The 19,536-nt window shown below is 42.5% G+C and overlaps 2 protein-coding genes across 11 annotated transcripts in view; one reads left to right on the forward strand and one right to left on the reverse strand.

Moving 5' to 3' along the window:
- Window positions 1-1,171, reverse strand: part of LOC104845957 (protein adenylyltransferase SelO-like) — a 53,503-nt gene extending 52,332 nt beyond the window's left edge. For 2 of the 4 annotated variants that reach the window (XM_023548851.2, XM_023548850.2), the window contains exon 1: window positions 835-1,171. In XM_023548851.2, the coding sequence (XP_023404619.1) occupies window positions 835-1,156 (322 nt within the window). In that variant the 5' untranslated portion in view covers window positions 1,157-1,171. Of the gene's footprint in view, window positions 1-454 lie in introns of all 4 variants that reach the window. The other 2 variants (XM_010590667.2, XM_023548852.1) reach the window with 2 other exon arrangements.
- Window positions 993-19,536, forward strand: part of PDSS1 (decaprenyl diphosphate synthase subunit 1) — a 77,365-nt gene continuing 58,821 nt past the window's right edge. For 2 of the 7 annotated variants that reach the window (XM_064284936.1, XM_064284933.1), the window contains exons 1-4: window positions 1,100-1,327; window positions 14,658-14,722; window positions 15,386-15,506; window positions 18,985-19,115. In XM_064284936.1, the coding sequence (XP_064141006.1) occupies window positions 1,199-1,327; window positions 14,658-14,722; window positions 15,386-15,506; window positions 18,985-19,115 (446 nt within the window). In that variant the 5' untranslated portion in view covers window positions 1,100-1,198. Of the gene's footprint in view, window positions 1,328-14,657; window positions 14,723-15,385; window positions 15,507-18,984; window positions 19,116-19,536 lie in introns of those variants that run through there. The other 5 variants (XM_010590666.3, XM_064284935.1, XM_064284931.1 and 2 more) reach the window with 5 other exon arrangements.

Here is a 19,536-nt window from a genome sequence, read left to right on the forward strand (position 1 = left end):
CTTTTGATTTCTGCATGCCCTATTGGTGGGATATTTTTATTCACCAAGAGTTTACTTAACACTGTGGTACTGGAAGCCTTATCAATTTTTTCTGCTTCCCCTACTTAGGCATGCCATAGTATCTTACTAAGATGCAGGGTTTTTTGTTTTAAATTTGGCTAAAACAATCTCTAAATGAAAATGGTCTAAAAATTGTTCAGTACTACACTTACTAACTGTATATCCCTGGGCAAGATACTTGCTCTTTCTTTATCACAGGTTCTGTTTCTCTGTCTCTCATTACCAAGAGAAGAGGAGACGCGGCATAGAACTAAGAAAGGTCTTTCTAACCCACATGGTGTACCAATCTTGTACATTCTCCAGTACCTCCTGGGCTGGATACAAGCAGGTTCAACATTGTCAGGTATTAAAAATTTGACACAGCTCAATACACCTAACAGCGGGACTCACATACCCAGATGTGAGCAAGACTGCCAAACTACCACACGATATACCTATAGTGTTTTCACAGGAAAGAGTCCAGAAGTCGAAAGATGAGGCTAACTTGGCTTCTCTTTCACAAGAGCCCTGATGCTGCTTTGACTGGTTACAGGTAAGGTGTGTAAAGTTGACACTTCCTTCAAGGACAGACTGCAACAGGCAGCAGACAACAGCGTGCTCGGTCACACCCAAGAGAAACAGACAGACGAACTGTCGCCTCCAGACTGAGCAGGAGAGCGGGAACCCGATTTTTTGAGTCATGTTTCTGCCTAAACACGCAGATCAAAAGTGTCAGTCGCTGGACGTTTGGCGCTCTGCGATATTTCTTGCTAAGAGTCGGTCCTCAAAAGGTACCTCTTTGCTGTTTCTGGTTTAGTTCACAGACCCTCCAAGCGGCAGGGAGGGGCTCGGGGGTCACTCTTGGCTTCTCCCGCGTCAGGCCGGCGGGGAGGCGAAGGGCCCAGCCGCCGCCCCGCCGCCACTTTCCCGGAACGTCCCGGGCGTCCCGCCGCCCCCGCAGGCTCCCGTGCCTAGGAGGCGCCCGAGGTTCCGTGAGGCCGGCGGCCCAGCCCCGCGGAGGAGGGAGAACAGGAGGCCCCAGTCCGGGCGGAGCCGAAGCTCTTCCTGTGCCAGGTTTCCGGCTCCGGGTCCCGGAAGGAGGACCGTCGGGGGCCATAGGCGGAGCCGCAGCCGCTGCCGCGACTTTCAGACTCGAACCATGGCTTCATGCTGGGGGCGGTGGCGGCGCTGCTGCTCCTGGAGGCCGCCCCCGCGGAGCCCAGGGCCCGGCGCCCCGGGCCGTGCGGGGTCGTCTTGGACGCGCCCCTCGGCGGGTGCCGGCACGAAGGTGAGGCCGGCAAGCGCGCGCCGAGGCCGGGGCACAGAGGTCACGGCGCCAATGACAGCTGCGCCGCGGAATGAATGGGAGCGAGCGAGCACGTGCGCCGGGGTCGGCGCGTCCAGGGGCCTGTGGGCCGAGGGCCATGGGGTTGGCTTGGGGTGGGGCACGGGTTGCCTGGGATGGGACGAAGCCGCGTGGTGGAACGGAATGGGGTCGCCGCCGAGCGTTTGCCTGAGGGAGGGGCGCCCCACATAGGGGAGCAGAGCGGTATCCTGGAGAGAGAGGGAGAACTTGGAACTTGAGGAGGGAGCGGCGAGGAGCAAAGTGCCAGAGGAAACAAAGGAGTGGTCACATTGTCTCCTTAGGGTATGGACAAAGGTAAAGTTGCAGCGGGCGTTGGAGAACAGAACTTACCAGGAACATTAGGGAAAAGGTACTTCGAGAGTTCAGAGATACAGAGGATCAAATTGGCCTCGGACTAGTAGGAAAAGGTCTTGCGGAGAATGCAGGTCCGATGCTGAGGGTGGACGAGATTTTACTCATACAACACTTTGGGGGGGTTTGGAGCACTTGCTTAAGAGGGGGAGCATACCTGGATGGGGGTGCAAGGGCAGTAAAAGAAGAAAAGGTATGAGGATGTCGGAAACAGGAATTTGGGATTATCTTTAATTTGACTGAAGTCAAGTCAGAATCTCAGCAATAACTTTGACACCTTGAGGCTCTTCCCTTCTACCTCCCACACTCTGGACTCAATCTCTTTTCTCCCCTTCCAGTCCATTTAACACCTGTAAGTTGACGTGATTTTATGGTTTTGTGAGTTCTGCACTTTGTGGTGGTTAATTCTCAGCATGCTATGGGGTAGACCCGTTTTGTTATGCATAATTGCACAAAATCTATGGTCCCACGGGGCCCTTTGGAGATTTCTTAAGTCACATAGTAATTGATTAGTGTTGGGTTCCCATTTGAAAAGCCCTCCCTCCCCACACCCCCGCCCCCCTTTTTTGTTTGTTAGTTTATTGGAATTTAAGACTCTTTGGTTTCAGTGAGATTTGGTACACTTCATATGTCCATGTACCTGTCAGACACCATTCACCAATATGAAATTGTAATGTTTTATCACATGTATAAATGTCTACTTTGTACCAAAGTTGATGCATATTATCCAAAATGGACATTTAGAGAGAGAATGGCAGCTGGCTAGTGAACAGTCTAGACAGTAACTTCTTTGGAATACGTTACATTCCTAAAGAAAGAACATACAGGCAGACCCCAGATTATGGATGAGTTCTGGTCCTAAGTCTGTCTTTAAGTCGAATTTGTACGTAAGTGGGGATAGTTAGGTACGGTTCACATCTAACCTTAGTCAAGTGTTTGTCTTCGTATATAATATATAGTTACCTTTCTATGCATGAAAAACGTTAAAGAAACACTTCCAGATACACTGAAGCACCTTTACCATAATAATACGTAATAATGTTTTGGTGCATATTGCAAAGTAACGCTCATTTGTTGTTATGAACCAGTATACGTATCTTGAATTTTTAAAATAATAGGTTTTACGGGGAGTGGTTCATAATTGTAGGTTGTACATAAGTCGAATGCTCATGACCTGGGGACTGCCTGTAGAAGTGGGAGAAGGTGGAAAAGGTATCAGAAAGATAGGCTTTACTGGAATCCATTTCAGTATGGTCCTAGTCAGACTTCGAATATTTCCAGGACCACAGATGTGAGCATTATTTGAGGAGATGGATGCATCCACCATCTAATGCCACTGGATACTTTCCTTTGACACTCCTTTTCCGGATTCCATGTGTACAAAGCATCTTTCTCAGACACAAGAATATACTTGATGACTTCCATGTCTACTTGGTGACCACGAGGGACTGCATTGACAATACCAACATAACATACTTCTGATTCATGTGTCAGTGATATTTTTCATTATAAATTAGTGCAATTAACATTCTGGCGTCTGCCTCTAGCACATTGTTTTGGTTGCTTTGAGTCTCTCAGGGCCTGATAATCCTCGGAGGCGAAGAGCAACCATAATAAAGCCAGCTTTGGCTTTCCAGCTCATCTCTACCACTTCCTGGTGTTTATATACTCTTCTGACTTCTCCATTAATAGTGTAACAAACCTTGTAATAGGCAAAAACCAGTGGGCATCTGATTGTGCCGAATCACTTGTCAATACTGCGCTTTTGCTTCTTACCCAGCATTTTCTCTTATTTTAAAAAGAAGATCCATGGGAGGCAAGGTGGACTGCCAGGGAGATTATGTGATGGAAAGGTAAAAGAACATTTGTTCTTGGAAAAATGGTTGTTGCTTCTGCTAATAGTGGCATACCTAAGTGTCACAGCTCTAGTTTCCACAACTTCCTTTTAATACTTAACTGCTCATCTGAGTGCCTGTAACCCCACTTTGGAAAAGCTTGCCCTAAGGTATTCCTGAAGGAGAAAATATAATAGATATTGTATTAAATATATACTGTGTACTAGGTTCTGAGCTAAGGGCTTTATTTATATACTCTGAATTAAACTCAACATCTCTCTATCAGAAAGATAGCACAAGGTAACACAACTAGGAAATGTTGGGATTTGAGTCAAAATCTGTGTTCCTAAGACCCTGCTTTTAACTCCTATACGGCCTAGTGGTTAAGAGCACTCTGTATTAACTATGTAATTTTAACCCTTCCGCACAGGTTAAAGGAATATAATTAGCCCTCAGACTGAATAGTTGGCACTCCTCCATTAAACCAAAACCAAACCCATTGCTGACAAGTCGATTCTGACTCGTAGCAAGCCATTAGCATATCCTTATTTGTGAGTAGTATAATGAATTCCTATGAATTTATTACCCATAAAAACGAAAAGTAGTAGGTTAAATGTCATATGATTGTAAAATCCAAAGGGAGGATTATCACTTTGTTCTCTTGTTTGTTGCCGTCAAGTCAGCTCCATCTCATGGCAATCCCACGTGTGCAGAGTAGAACTACTCCATAGGGTTTTCAAGGCTGTGACCTTTTGGAAGCAGATCTCCAGGCCTGTCTTCCAAGTCAAGCTGAACCATTTGCGCCACCCAGGGACAGACATTGTAATTCCCTGGGATGGTGTAAGTGTTCTTATTGGCTTAATGACGTAAACAGTGTTTGGCAACCTAAAGGTTGGCAGTTTGAACCCACCCCAGTGGTACCATGGAAGAAAAAGCCTGGTGATCTACTTCCATTAAGATTACAGCCAAGACGACCTTACGGAGCAGTTCTATTCTGTAACATTTGGGGTCACCGTTAGTTGGACTCAGTAGCAACCAATAATAACAACAACTACATGGCAGAAAGACTGAAACTCAGACTGTCCTATTTCACCACTGCCTGACAAAGTCAACCTTTATTGTTATTTTATTATTTCTAAATCAATTCATTTTCGTTACAGAAAAATCAGAAAATATATACAAGAAAAAGGAGCAAAACAAAGAACACCCACGATCTTATTTACTCCAAAATAACTAATTTTATCACTCTGATTTATATGCTCACAAATCCTATTGTCTCTGAGTGTATTTTATTTTCACGTATGCATGTGTGTAGAATTTTTTAGTGTTTCTAATTTTAAGCAGAATCATATGCACACAGTTCTGTAGACAGCCATTTTTGTTTGATGTATTGTAAACATATTTGCGTTTGAATTTTTCAGACTTGACTTTTCTGAACTTCAGGTTTCCCAGGTTTATTAAAGCAAGTAACTGTTAGAATCAAATGAGATAACATGTAAAAGCATTTTAAGGCTTTATTATGAATAGAGTAGATTAGTTTTATTTTTATTGTTGTGCTAAATTAGTCCTTTTTGTAGAAGTGCTTTTCAAAATGTTCTTCCTAAGAGCCCTTACACATTAGATTAGTAAATTCATAATTTTTAAAATGCCTGTGTCCCCTGAATTCTTTGAGACTGGCGATCTGTATCTTTGGATCCCCTGTGCCTGTCATAATTCCTGGCCCATAATTGTTGGAATTAATATTTGTTGTCACTACCTCTGAATCTTTTAGGAGTGATCAGTTGTTCTTTGATTAAGTTAATATCAAAATGTGCTGCTGGGTTTTTTTTGTTTTTTTTTTTTAACATTATTTCTTAAGTATGTTTTGGGAACAATAACTTAAAACAGGCAGTGTTTATACTGGGGCAGTTCTAATCTGTCCTATAGGGTTGCTATGAGTCAGAATTGACTCGACGGCAGTGGGTTTTTTTTTTTTTTTTTAATAGTAATGTAAATTATTTAGTATTGAAATCTTTTTACTCTCTGAGCTGGTGTTCTTTTGGACTTTGATTATACTTTGTTTTAAACCAACTTAAGAATTTTTAAAAATGTGAATAATACTAATCTTTACTTTTCTATGGTCAGTCTTATTTACATGGAAAGAATTTGTTTGAAAACTACATACTTTTCAGATCTGAAAGGATAGTTATTTAGTGCTGCTCTAACAGAAATACCACAAGAGGATGGCATTAACAAAGAGAAATGTATTCTTTCGCAGTCTAGGAGGCTAGGAGTCCAAATGCAGGGTGCCAGCTTCAGGCAAAGGCTTTCTCTCTGTATTGGCTCTGGGGGAAGGTCTTTGTCATCAATCTTCCTTGGCTGAGGAGCTTCTCAGCTCAGGGACCCTGGGTCCAAAGGATGGGCTGTTCTCCCAGCCCTTGTTTCTTGGTGGTATAAGCTGCCCACCCCTTCCCCTTTCTTTTCTCTTAGATTTCTAAAAAACCCGAAACCGTTAAAGAGATTGACTTAAGACACAACCTAATCTTATAAATTGAGTCCTGTCTCATTAACATAACTGCCACTAATCACACCTCATTAACAACATAGAGATAGGATGTACAACACATAGGAAAATCATATCAGATGGCAAAATGGTGGACAGTCACGTAATACTGGGAATCATGGCCTAGCCAAGTTGACACATATTTTGGGGGGACACAATTCAGTCCGTGACAGGAAGGAATACAGAAGCTCACTCTGAGATAAGGAATACATTATACAAAACCAGGAGGTGCAAAACCAGGAGGGGGGCCAAGATGCCTGACTAGGTAGACGCTACCTCGGATCCCTCGTGCAACAAAGACTCGGAAAAACAAGTGAATCGATCACATACATGACAATCTACGAACCCTGAACAACAAACAGATTTAAAGAGTTGACCTGAGTGACAGAGAAGGAGAACGAACAACCACGGGGAAGCAGAGACGGTTTTCGGAGCCTGAAACCAGCGTCCCAGTCAGGTAACCTTGGCGCCGGGCTTAGGACTGGGCCCAGGGGAGCTGAACACAACATCCTGTGATTGCACAAACGCGGGGCACAGCCCTACCCCACTGAACTGACCTCGGGAGGGGGCCCAGCCGGTCAGCGTGAGTGGCGCGGCGACACGGCTGGCGGGAGGAGAAGTCGCCGAGAGGCAGCGACTGGTTTTGGAGCCGGGAGTGCAGCGTCCCAGCCAGGGAACCTTGACGCGGGGCTTTGGACTGGGCGCGGCGGAGCTGAGCACGGCATCCTGTCACAGCGCACAGGGCGCAGCCCTACCCCCCTGAACTGATCCTGGCAGGGGGCCCAGCCAGTCCGCGTGGGCGGTGCGGCGACACGGCTGGCAGGAGGAGAAGTCCCCAGGAGGCAGTGACTGGTTTGGAGCCGGGAATGCAGCGTCCCAGCCAGGGAACCTTGACGCTGGGCTTTGGACTGACAGTGGAGGAACTGACTGCGGCTTCTGCGGACCTGACCCTCGGGGGCAATCTCTACCCAGCCAGCACACATAGGCGACATGCCCCTCGGGACTCTCAGATAAAATAGTCTTCCCAAGCAAGATAAGTAACTTTGTCTATATTCCGGGGTGCTACTCTCTCCTGTTTTTCTGAACCCTCCTCTCCCCTTCCCAGGCAGCTTCATTAACATTGGAATTTCCTGAGCCAGAGAGTGAACTGCGCTTTTTTTTTTTTTTTTTTTTTTTTGGTCTTTTCCTAACCCGTTCTTCCAGCCTGAGAGAAGCCACCACAAAAAACCCAGGGACCAAAAATCCTTCCCTAATTGGACTAAAAACACAGAACCAGTTCCAGCCAAGCATATGTGATCCATATCTCGGGCTTTCATCCCTACAGGGAACAAGTTGGCTATTATAATGCAAAGGCATTTCTGATAGAGATCTGACTACATTTTTTTTTAGCGGATTTACTGGAAAAACAAGTTTCCCAGGTCTGATATCTCTGCATATTCAACAGAGCCCTCACTGACCCACAACAGAGAACTGAGGGCTGAAGCTCCCCCCAGACCACCTGGCCTCCTGCTTTAGGGGTCTAAGGAGGGTGACACCTACCAATCTGTAGAGGTACTTGCATTGCGGGCCTAAAATACAGCTGCAGAGCCCTCCCACCAAGGTGCTTTAGGAATAGAGACACACCTACCTCACTGACACTTGGGGGAAGCCTGTCAGCATCCTGCCCCCCTGGAGTGTGAACCCCTGCTGCTACTAGAATCTGGTGCACACAACTATCACCACTACTTCTCAAGGTGGGTAGGTGTTACGGTGCATCACACACTTGATGACCCAAAATCAGATTCCACTCAAGAATAGTGAATGGACTCAGGCATATATATCTGGTAACAGCCCAAGGCAGCTGGTAATAGGTCATAAGTAAGTCAAGGGCTACAACAATCAAGACAGTACAATCTAGTAGCCCATCCACGTATATTGAAAGAAAACAAAACAAGATAAGACTCAGTAAGCAAATATAGAATAAATCACTACGATATTTTAGTGATGGCTCAGAGACAGCAGTCGATATCAAACCACATAAAGAAGCAGACCATGACAGCTTCTACGACCCCGCAAACAAAAGAATCAAAATCTTTCCCAAATGAAGATACAATCCTGGAATTATCAGATACAGAATATAAAAAACTAATTTACAGAATGCTTCAAGACATCAAGGATGACCTCAGAAATGAAATGAGGCAAACTGCAGAAAAAGCCAAGGAACACACTGATAAAGCAGTTGAAGAACTCAAAAAGATTATTCAAGAACATAGTGGAAAAATTAATAAGTTGCAAGAATCCATAGAGAGACAGCATTCAGAAATCCAAAAGATTAACAATAGAATTACAGAATTAGACAATGCAATAGGAAGTCAGAGGAGCAGAATCGAGCAATTAGAATGCAGAGTGGGGAATCTGGAGGACCAGGGAATTAACACCAACATAGCTGAAAAAAAATCAGGTAAAAGAATTTAAAAAAATGAAGAAACCCTAAGAATCATGTGGGACTCTATCAAGAAGGATAACTTGCATGTGAATGGAGTCCCAGAACAGGGAGGGAGGACAGAAAACACAGAGAGAATACTTGAAGATCTGCTGACAGAAAACTTCCCTGACATCATGAAGGACGATATCTATCCAAGATGCTCATCGAACCCCATTTAAGATTGATCCAAAAAGAAAAACACCAAGACATATTATCATCAAACTTGCCAAAAGCAAAGATAAAGAGAAAATTTTAAAAGCAGCCAGAGATAAGAGAAAGGTCTCCTGCAAGGAAGAATCAATAAGAATAAGTTCAGACTACTGAGCAGAAATCATGCAGGCAAGAAGGCAATGGGATGACATATACAGAGCACTGAAGGAGAAAAACTGCCAGCCAAGGAGCATATATCCAGCAAAACTCTCTCTGAAATATGAAGGCGAATTTAAGATATTTACAGATAAACACAAGCTTAGAGAATTTGCAAAAACAAAACCAAAGCTACAAGAAATACTAAACGAAATTGGTCAGAAAACCAATAATATCAGATACCAGCACAGCACAAGGTCACAGAAAAGAACATCCTGATATCAACTCAAATAGGGAAATCGCAAAAACAACTTAAGATTAATTAAAAAAAAATGCTCAAAACAGGGAATCATTGAAGTCAATATGTAAAAGATCACAATAATCAAAAAGAGGGACTAAATACAGGAGGCATAGAACTGCCATATGGAGAGGGATACAAGGCGATATAGGACAATACAAGTTAGGTTTTTACTTAGAAAAATAGGGGTGAATACTAAGGTAACCACGAAGAGGTATAACAACTCCATAACTCAAAATAAAAACCAAGAAAAACGTAACGACTCAGCAAACAAAGTCAAATACTGTGAAAATGAGGAACACACAATTTACAAAGAAAAACGTCTCAGCACAAAAAAGTAAGTGGAAAAATGAAATTGTCAACAACACACACAAAAAGGCATCAAAATGACAGCACTAAAATACTGATCTATAATTACGCTGAATGTAAATGGACTAAATGCACCAATAAAGAGACAGAGAGTCTCAGACTGGATAAGGAAACACGATCCGTCTATATGCTGCCTACAAGAGACACACCTTAGACTTAGAGACGCAAACAAACTAAAACTCAAAGGACGGAAAAAAATATATCAAGCAAACAATAAGCAAAAAAGAAGAGGAGTAGCAATATTAATTTCTGAAAAAATAGACTTTAAACTTAAATCCACCACAAAGGATAAAGAAGGACACTACATAATGATAAAAGGGACAATTCACCAGGAAGATATAACCATATTCAATATTTATGCACCCAATGACAGGGCTGCAAGATACATAAATCAAATTTTAACAGACCTGAAAAGTGAGATAGACACCTCCACAATTATAGTAGGAGACTTCAACACACCACTTTCGGAGAAGGACAGGACATCCAGTAAGAAGCTCAATAGAGACACGGAAGACCTAATTACAACAATCAACCAACTTGACCTCACTGACTTATACAGAACTCTCCACCCAACTGCTGCAAAGTATACTTTTTTTTCCAGCACACATGGGACATTCTCCAGAAGAGACCACATATTAGGTCATAAAACAAACCTTTGCAGAATCCAAAACATCGAAATATTACAAAGCATCTTCTCAGACCACAAGGCAATAAAACTAGAAATCAATAACAGAAAAACTAGGGAAAAGAAATCAAATACTTGGAAACTGAACAATACCCTCCTGAAAAAAGACTGGGTTATAGAAGACATTAAGGAGGGAATAAGGAAATTCATACAATGCAACGAGAATGAAAATACTTCCTATCAAAACCTCTGGGACACAGCAAAAGCAGTGCTCAGAGGCCAATTTATATGGATAAATGCACACATACAAAAAGAAGAAAGCCAAAATCAGAGAACTGTCCCTACAGCTTGAACAAATAGAAACTGAGCAACAAAAGAATCCATCAGGCACCAGAAGAAAACAAATAATAAAAATTAGAGCTGAACTAAATGAATTAGAGAACAGAAAAACAATTGAAAGAATTAACAAAGCCAAAAGCTGGTTCTTTGAAAAAATTAACAAAATTGATAAACCATTGGCCAAACTGACAAAAGAAATACAGGAAAGGGAACAAATAACCCGAATAAGAAACGAGATGGGCCACATCACAACAGACCCAACTGAAATTAAAAGAGTCATATCAGATTATTACGAAAAATTGTACTCTAACAAATTTGCAAACCTAGAAGAAATGGATGAATTCCTGGAAAAACACTACCTACCTAAACTACCACAATCAGAAGTAGAACAACTAAATAGACCCATAACAAAAAAAGAGATTGAAACGGTAATCAAAAAACTCCCAACAAAAAAAAGCCTGGGCCTGGATGGCTTTACTGCAGAGTTCTACCAAACTTTCAGAGAAGACTTAACCCCACTACTACTAAAGGTATTTCAAAGCACAGAAAATGACGGAATACTACCTAACTCGTTCTATGAAGCCACCATCTCCCTGATACCAAAACCAGGTAAAGACACCACAAAAAAAGAAAATTACAGACCTATATCCCTCATGAACATAGATGCAAAAATCCTCAACAAAATTCTAGCCAATAGAATTCAACAACATATCAAAAAATTAACCCACCATGACCAAGTGGGATTTATACCAGTATTTTTATGCAAGGCTGGTTTCATATTAGAAAAACCATTAATGTAATCCACCATATAAATAAAACAAAAGACAAAAACCACATGACCTTATCAATTGATGCAGAAAAGGCATTTGACAAAGTCCAACACCCATTTATGATAAAAGCTCTCACCAAAATAGGAATTGAAGGAAAATTCCTCAACATAATGAAGGGCATCTATACAAAGCCAACAGCCAACATCACTCTAAATGGAGAGAGCCTGAAAGTATTTCCCTTGAGAACGGGAACCAGACAAGGATGCCCTTTATCACCGCTCTTATTCAACATTGTGCTAGAGGTCCTAGCCAGAGCAATTAGGCTAGACAAAGAAATAAAGGGCATCCGGATTAGCAAGGAGAAAGTAAAATTATCTCTATTTGCAGATGACATGATCTTATACACAGAAAACCCTAAGGAATCCTCCAGAAAACTTCTGAAACTAATTGAAGAGTTTGGCAGAGTCTCAGGTTATAAGATAAACATACAAAAATCACTTGGATTCTTCTACATCAACAAAAAGAGCATCGAAGAGGAAATCACCAAATCAATACCATTCACGGTAGCCCCCAAGAAGATAAAATACTTAGGAATAAATCTTACCAAAGATGTAAAAGACCTGTACAAAGAAAACTACAAAGTACTACTACAAGAAATTAGAAAGGACATACTTAAGTGGAAAAACATAACTTTGCTCATGGACAGGAAGACTTAACATAGTAAAAATGTCTATTCTACGAAAAGCCATCTATACATACAATGCACTTCCGATCCAAATTCCAATGTCATTTTTTAATGTGATTAGAGAAACAAATCACCAACTTCACATGGAAGGGAAAGAAGCCTTGGATAAGCAAAGCATTACTGAAAAAGAAGAAGAAAGTGGGAGGCCTCACTCTACCTGATTTCAGAACCTATTATACAGCCACAATAGTCAAAACAGCCTGGTACTGGTACAACAACAGACACATAGACCAATGGAACAGAATTGAGAACCCAGATATAAATCCATCCACATATGAGCAGCTGGTATTTGACAAAGGCCCAGTGTCAGTTAATTGGGGAAAAGATAGTCTTTTTAACAAATGGTGCTGGCATAACTGGATATCCATTTGCAAAAAACTGAAACAGGACCCATACCTCACACCATGCACAAAAACTAACTCCAAGTGGATCAAAGACCTAAACAGAAAGACTAAAACGATGAAGATTATGGAAGAAAAAATAGGGACAACTTTAGGAGCCCTAATACGAGGCATAAACAGAATACAAAACATTACCAAAAATGACGAAGAGAAACCAGATAACTGGAAGCTCCTAAAAATCAAACACCTATGCTCATCTAAAGACTTCACCAAAAGAGTAAAAAGACCACCTACAGACTGGGAAAGAATTTTCAGCTATGACATCTCCGACCAGTGCCTGATCTCTAAAATCTATATGATTCTGTCAAAACTCAACCACAAAAAGACAAACAACCCAATCAAGAAGTGGGCAAAGGATATGAACACGCACTTCACTAAAGAAGGTATTCAGGCAGCTAACAGATATATGAGAAAATGCTCTCGATCATTAGCCATTAGAGAAATGCAGATTAAAACTACGGTGAGATTCCATCTCACTCCAACAAGGCTGGCATTAATCCAAAAAACACAAAATAATAAATGTTGGAGAGGCTGCGGAGAGATTGGAACTCTTATACACTGCTGGTGGGAATGTAAAATGGTACAACCACTTTTGAAATCCATCTGGCGTTATCTAAACAGTTCGAAATAGAACTACCATAAAATCTATCTGGCGTTATCTTAAACAGTTCGAAATAGAACTACCATACAACCCAGAAATCCCACTCCTCGGAATATACCCTAGAGAAATAAGAGCCTTCACACGAACAGATATATGCACACCCATGTTTATTGCAGCTCTGTTTACAATAGCAAAAAGCTGGAAGCAACCAAGGTGTCCATCAACGGAGGAATGGTTAAATAAATTGTGGTATATTCACAGAATGGAATACTACACGTTGATAAAGAACAGTGACGAATCTGTGAACCATTTCATAACATGGAGGAACCTGGAAGGCATCATGCTGAGCGAAATGAGTCAGAGGCAAAAGGACAAATATTGTATAAGACCACTATTATAAGATCTTGAGAAATAGTATAAACTGAGAAGAACACATACTTTTGTGGTTACGAGGGAGGGAGGGTGGGAGAGGCTTTTTTACTGATTAGTAGATAAGAACTGCTTTAGGTGAAGAGAAGGACAATACTCAATACATGGAAGGTCAGCTCAACTGGACTGGACCAAAAACAAAGAAGTTTCCGGGATAAAATGAATGCTTCAGAGGTCAGTGGAGCAAGGGCGGGGGTTTGGGGACCATGGTTTAAGGGGACTTCTAAGTCAATTGGCAAGATAATTCTATTATGAAAACATTCTGCATCCCACTTTGAAATGAGGCGTCTGGGGTCTTAAATGCTAATAAGCGGCCATCTAAGATGCATCAATTGGTCTCAACCCACCTGAATCAAAGGAGAATGAAGAGCACCAAGGTCACACGATAACTATGAGCCCAAGAGACAGAAAGGGCCACATGAACCAGAGACCTACATCATCCTGAGACCAGAAGAACTAGTTGGTGCCCAGCCACAACCGATGACTGCCCTGACAGGGAGCACAACAGAGAACCCCTGAGGGAGCAGGAGATCAGTGGGATGCAGACCCCAAATTCTCACAAAAAGACCATACTTTATGGTCTGACTGAGACTAGAGGAATCCCGGCGGTCATGGTCCCCAAACCTTCTGTTGGCCCAGGACAGGAACCATTCCCAAAGACAACTCATCAGACATGGAAGGGACTGGACAGTGGGTAGGAGAGAGATGCTGATGAAGAGTGAGCTATTTGTATCAGGTGGACACTTGAGACTGTGTTGGCATCTCCTGTCTGGAGGGGGGATGGGAGGATAGAGAGAGTTGGAAGCTGGCAAAATTGTCACGAAAGGAGAGACTGGAAGGGCTGACTCATTGGGGGAGAGCAAGTGGAAGTACGGAGTAAGGTGTATATAAACTTATATGTGACAGTTTGACTTGATTTGTAAATGTTCACTTGAAGCTCAATAAAAGTTAATAAAAAATAAATACAAACCCATTGACTTCTTTGCTTTTGTAACTTGAAAAGGAAACTGGTTTTTTGAAACTATCCTTTTTCTAAAGTTTACAATCCACCTATAAATGGGCAATTAAAAGATAAAGATTATATTTATTATGAATTATGGGAGTTTTTATTATCCAGTGTTGTAAACTGAAGTTGTCAGGAATATTTTTCTTATGAATTTTTTGATTTTTTTTATAGATGCCCTATTTTAATCTTGTGAAGAGTTTAACATCTGCCTTTCCAAATGTGTATAGGATATCACAGTAAGTTTATGATCCATATTCAACTACTAAAATTATTAATCAAGTTGCTAGTAAGTTTCTATTCTAAACTGTAGTGGGCTAGTCCAATAAATGTAATATGTTGGTTAACTAAGTGCCATGCATCTGTTGTGTGTGGTCTCTGCCTTTTCAAAAACTGGCAATAAAATTTAAACTTAACCCAGCCCCACACTGAACATAGTTTAGTCTTTCTTTGAATTTGTAGGTTCTCCAAGTCCTGGTTGGAAACCCTGGTGGTGCAGTGGTTAAGAGCTACGGCTGCTAACCAGAAGGTCGGCAGTTTGAATCTACTAGGTGCTCCTTGGAAACCCTACGGGGCAGTTCTCCTCTGTCCTTTAGGGTCTCCATGAGTCGGAATCAATGCAGCAGCAACGGGTTGTTGTTGTTTTTTTTTAAGTCCTGGCTCTAAAAATGAACTATTGATGCACTGTTTAGCAAGAACAAAATTCTGTATGTTTTTCTAAATCATAATGCTCTTTTGGATTCATGCTTAATTTCCCTAAGTATTTGGGCTTAATTTTTTATCATCTGACTCTGTACATGTATATGTATATACATGCATCTATATCATTGTTACTTAAAAATGAAGTCATCTCAATAGAACAGCACCCAGTCTTACATTGTGTACGTTTTTGCTGGTCCCAGGTTTCATCATACAACACCAGCAGTGTGCTGTCGCAGTAAAACACGGAGTGGTGAGAAGTACACCGATCCATTTAAACTTGGCTGGAGAGACTTGAAAGGTCTTTATGAGGACATTAGAAAGGTAAGACCTTTGACTGTGCTGTCAGGTCACGTTGATGTTTAGAGTTATGAAAAGCCCATGCAGCTTTTCAGATAAGCACGATGCCATTACCAACTCAATTTGTGCACGTCAAGTTTCAAATGTTTCTTGAGCAACAACTATGTACAACCCAGTGCTGGGCAGCTTTGAGGATGTCAGGCATGTTACTGTCCGGGAAGAGATTCTTGCAGGGTTGGGGAACTGAAAAAATGCTACCAGCGGTACATAATTTTGCAATGAATTACCTCACTCTTGCCATCATTTACATCACCTACTGCAAGCTTCTTGAAACATGAAGCTTCCTGCTACTGTCTTCCTCATCTAACTCTCAGTATCAGTGCCAGACTGCCCCAAGTTCTGCTCTTTTTCCCAAAAACTTTCAGTGGCCCCCAGCCTCATGTGGATTCTAAAATGCTGCCCAGAAATGTTTACATCCCCCTTGTCAGCTTTCAGATTTCTCCAGTTTCTTCAAGCCCCCATCCCAATGACTCTCAGAATCTCACAGCAGCATCACCTCCTATTTAATAGACAGAATAGAGCCCCTAAGGCAGGAGCTCTCTCCACTCCTGTTCTGTCTCCATGGACAAGCTGTCTGCCCCCACCTATGTGCTTACCTCCTTTCCTCCCATCTCAGAGAAGTGTGTCTCCCCTTCCCTCCTAGGGCAGCCCCTTTGCCTCCTCTTCAGTTCCTTAGAGTGCACCAGCAGTGGCCTGCTGCCTCTCCTGTATCTGCAAACTCTGTTTTATTGTCTCTTTCATATCTACTTCAGGTGCTCCAGTTTCTTCATGTGCATTTTTAAAAGGACCATCCCTTGAATCTATATCACTCCTTCCCTTCCTTTACGGTCAAATTTCTTAGAATTCTCTACCTCTGTTTCTCTTCAGCGCCTCTGTGTTTTCTTCACCATTGCACTGTGGCTTCCTCTCCAGCTTGTCCTCTGTGACTGCTTTTGCCAAGGTCATCCATAATTTCCTTTTACTAAGTGCAGTGACACTTTCTGGTTTGTATCTCTCTTGATTGTTTTGAACATTTGACACTGTTGACAATTCCCTCCTCCTTAAAACTCTGTTCCCCCCCTCCCCGCTTCCCCGCTTTCCTGGTTTTCCTTACCCTCAGGCCATTCCTCATTTTGCTTCTTGAGTTCCTCTTTTATCACCTCCACCCCACCCCAGTGGCAATTAGTTGCCATGGAGTTGACTCCAACTCATGGCAACCCCATGTGTGTCAGAGTACAACTGTGCCTTGTAGGGTTTTCAGTTTTTTTCGGAAGTAGGTCACCAGGCATCTCTGGGTAGACTCAAACCTCTAACCTATTGGTTAGCAGCCGAGTACACCAACCTTTTGCACCACCCAGGGACTGCCTTCTATACTCAGAGCTCCTAAATAATGTCCCTGAAATCAGTTGCCATCCAGTTGACTCTGACTCATGCCAACCTGATATGTGTGAGAATAGAACTGTGCTCCATAGGGTTTTGAATGGCTGCTTTTTTAAAAGTAGATCTTCATTGGAACCATTCCCAAAACCAAGTGTACAAACAGGGATTGGCCTGTCTGTCTATAAGATAGACAATGATGTTGGTGAGGAGTGAACTTCATGGGTCAAGTAGACACATGAGACTATGCAAGCGACTCCTGTCTGGTGGTGAGATGAAAAGGAAGAGGGGTACAGGAGCTGGTTGAATGGACACAGGGAATACAGGGTGGAGAGGAATGTGCAGGGGGAGAGCAGCTGGGAGTGCACAACGGGGTGTATATGGCTTTTTGGATGAGAGACTGACTTGGTTTATAAACTTTCACCTAAAGCACAATTTAAAAAAAAAAGTAGCTCTCCAGGTCTTCTTCTGAGGTACCTCTGGGTAGACTGGAACCTCTAACCTTACAGTTAACAGCTGAGGGAATTAACCATTTGCACCCCAGGGTGGTACATGTGTCAGAGTCAACTCAATAACTGGCCACTGATCATTAAATCTTCTCTCCTAAACCCGTATACTTAAGTGCTTACTGGGCAGCCCCAAGGAGTGCCCATGACTGTCTCAAGCTTAACATACCTGAAACCATAGTTTTCCCCTATGAATTGTTTTTTCTCCTGTTTTCCCAGTTCACTGAAGGTACCACCCAGGAACCTGGGAAGGATCCTTGACTTCTCCCTCCTCCTCCCTCTCCACATCCTTCTAGCCTTTTTCCTTTAGTCCTTACCATCTTGGTCAGGCCACCCTCATTTCTGTTGTCAAGAATGAAAATTCTTCCTCTCCTCCTCCCTGTCTCAGCCTGAGCCAGAAGTCCCTCCTTTGTGCTCCTGGAGTGACTGCTAACCTCAGTGAGAGCACCTGTCACGTTGTATAGTGTTAAATTGCAGTTATTGTTTTACTTCTCCCCATCTAGATTCTGAGCTCCCGGCAAGCAAGGGGCTGACCTATTTTTGTAACCTCTGTGTTTATTACAGTGTTTGGCACTGAGTTGATAGTTGAGTGAGTTAACGACTGGCCTGCTGGGTCACGTTCACCTGTGCCTGGCTAAGGTGGGCCTGTTCTTAGCTCCTACTGCTTCTGGGGATAAGTCTCATTCAATCAAGCAAGCCCTTGAGCAGCAGATACAACAAAAACATACCCACACACCATCACCTGGAAGGTTCACCTTCCTCTTCATGAATCAGAATCCCGTTTCTTCTGATCCTGGGTTCAAGCCTATCTCCACCATGAAATGTTCAGTTTTTCTAGCCCACGCTGATCTGTCATTTCTCTGGACATTTAATGTATTTAATGTGCGACATTGTTCAGGTTAGCAGTATATTATTCGCTGAATATTTTATGTTTTAAAATTTTGTCTGTACAACTTAATTGTAAGGTCCTCACAATCAGGCCAAGCATATCTTATACTTCCTCTAAGAACCTTTGAATGTCTTTAGGTAAATAAAGGCTGAGCCAGACTTACTGACCCCACTTCTCCCCTACCGCAATCTTATCTGCCCCTTATACACAGCTTTGCCTCCCACCCGGGGCACCCCCAGCCTCCCACTTCGTAGGCTCCCAGCAGGCACTGGCCCTCACCCCCACTTCTTTCTCCTCTCGCCTCCATGCTTCAGGCTGCTAACCAGCCCCTGTTCCTTCCTCTATATAGCTGTCATGCCCAGAGTCCCTGGCCACCTAGTGCTGCCTCCCCACTCATGCTCACTGTTGGACTCATCTGGTGTTCAAAGCTGTCACTGGGGCAGTGGCAGGACCTGCTTCTAGCACTTCTGTCACTCAGGGCCAAGCCAGTCATTGCTCACGGCCTGGCCTTCAGGACAGCCAGGTTTGTGGGCATGCAGTGTTGGAATCTTTTCCAACTGAGTTGTATTTCTCAATTGAGATGCATATATTATAATCAAATCAAAATTTTGAAGAAGAAACAGAATTCTTCCATCCTGTTGACTTTCTGTGCAGTTGGTGATGCCACATTGACACAGAAACTTTGTTTCAGGAATTACTCATATCTACAGCAGAACTTAAGGAAATGACTGAGTACTACTTTGATGGAAAAGGAAAAGCCTTTCGACCAGTTATTGTGGTGCTAATGGCTCGAGCGTGTAATATTCATCATAATAACTCCCGGTGAGTTACTTCCTTTCACTCCTCTGTCATTTCTACATTTGGGTATTCTTCTTTCCCAGGGTTACTATTTACTTTCCCCTTTAATAAGTAGCATATGGGTAAGAATTCACGTCTTTATTAGTAGATTCTGACTTTGAGTCACTCCTCAATCTAACCTAGGCAGCATCGTTCTCTAGATTTTTTAACATCCATTGAAGAACAACTTCAGCTGAAAATAAACATCTAAGAAAGAATTTATTCTAAATAGTTTTCTCATTAAGAAGTAAAGTCAAGGAAGTTTGCATACATTTAATCATTATACACACGGGGCAGTTAGTCCAAAGGTTGATTGTTGTAAAGTGAATAGCTGCGCTGTTATCTGTACAATGCACCCAGTACTGCCTACTTTCCTGTGACCTTCTGAAATGGGCAAAAGGGAAAT

Source organism: Loxodonta africana, chromosome 4, assembly GCF_030014295.1.
Source record: "Loxodonta africana isolate mLoxAfr1 chromosome 4, mLoxAfr1.hap2, whole genome shotgun sequence".
Classification (NCBI taxonomy): domain Eukaryota; kingdom Metazoa; phylum Chordata; class Mammalia; order Proboscidea; family Elephantidae; genus Loxodonta; species Loxodonta africana.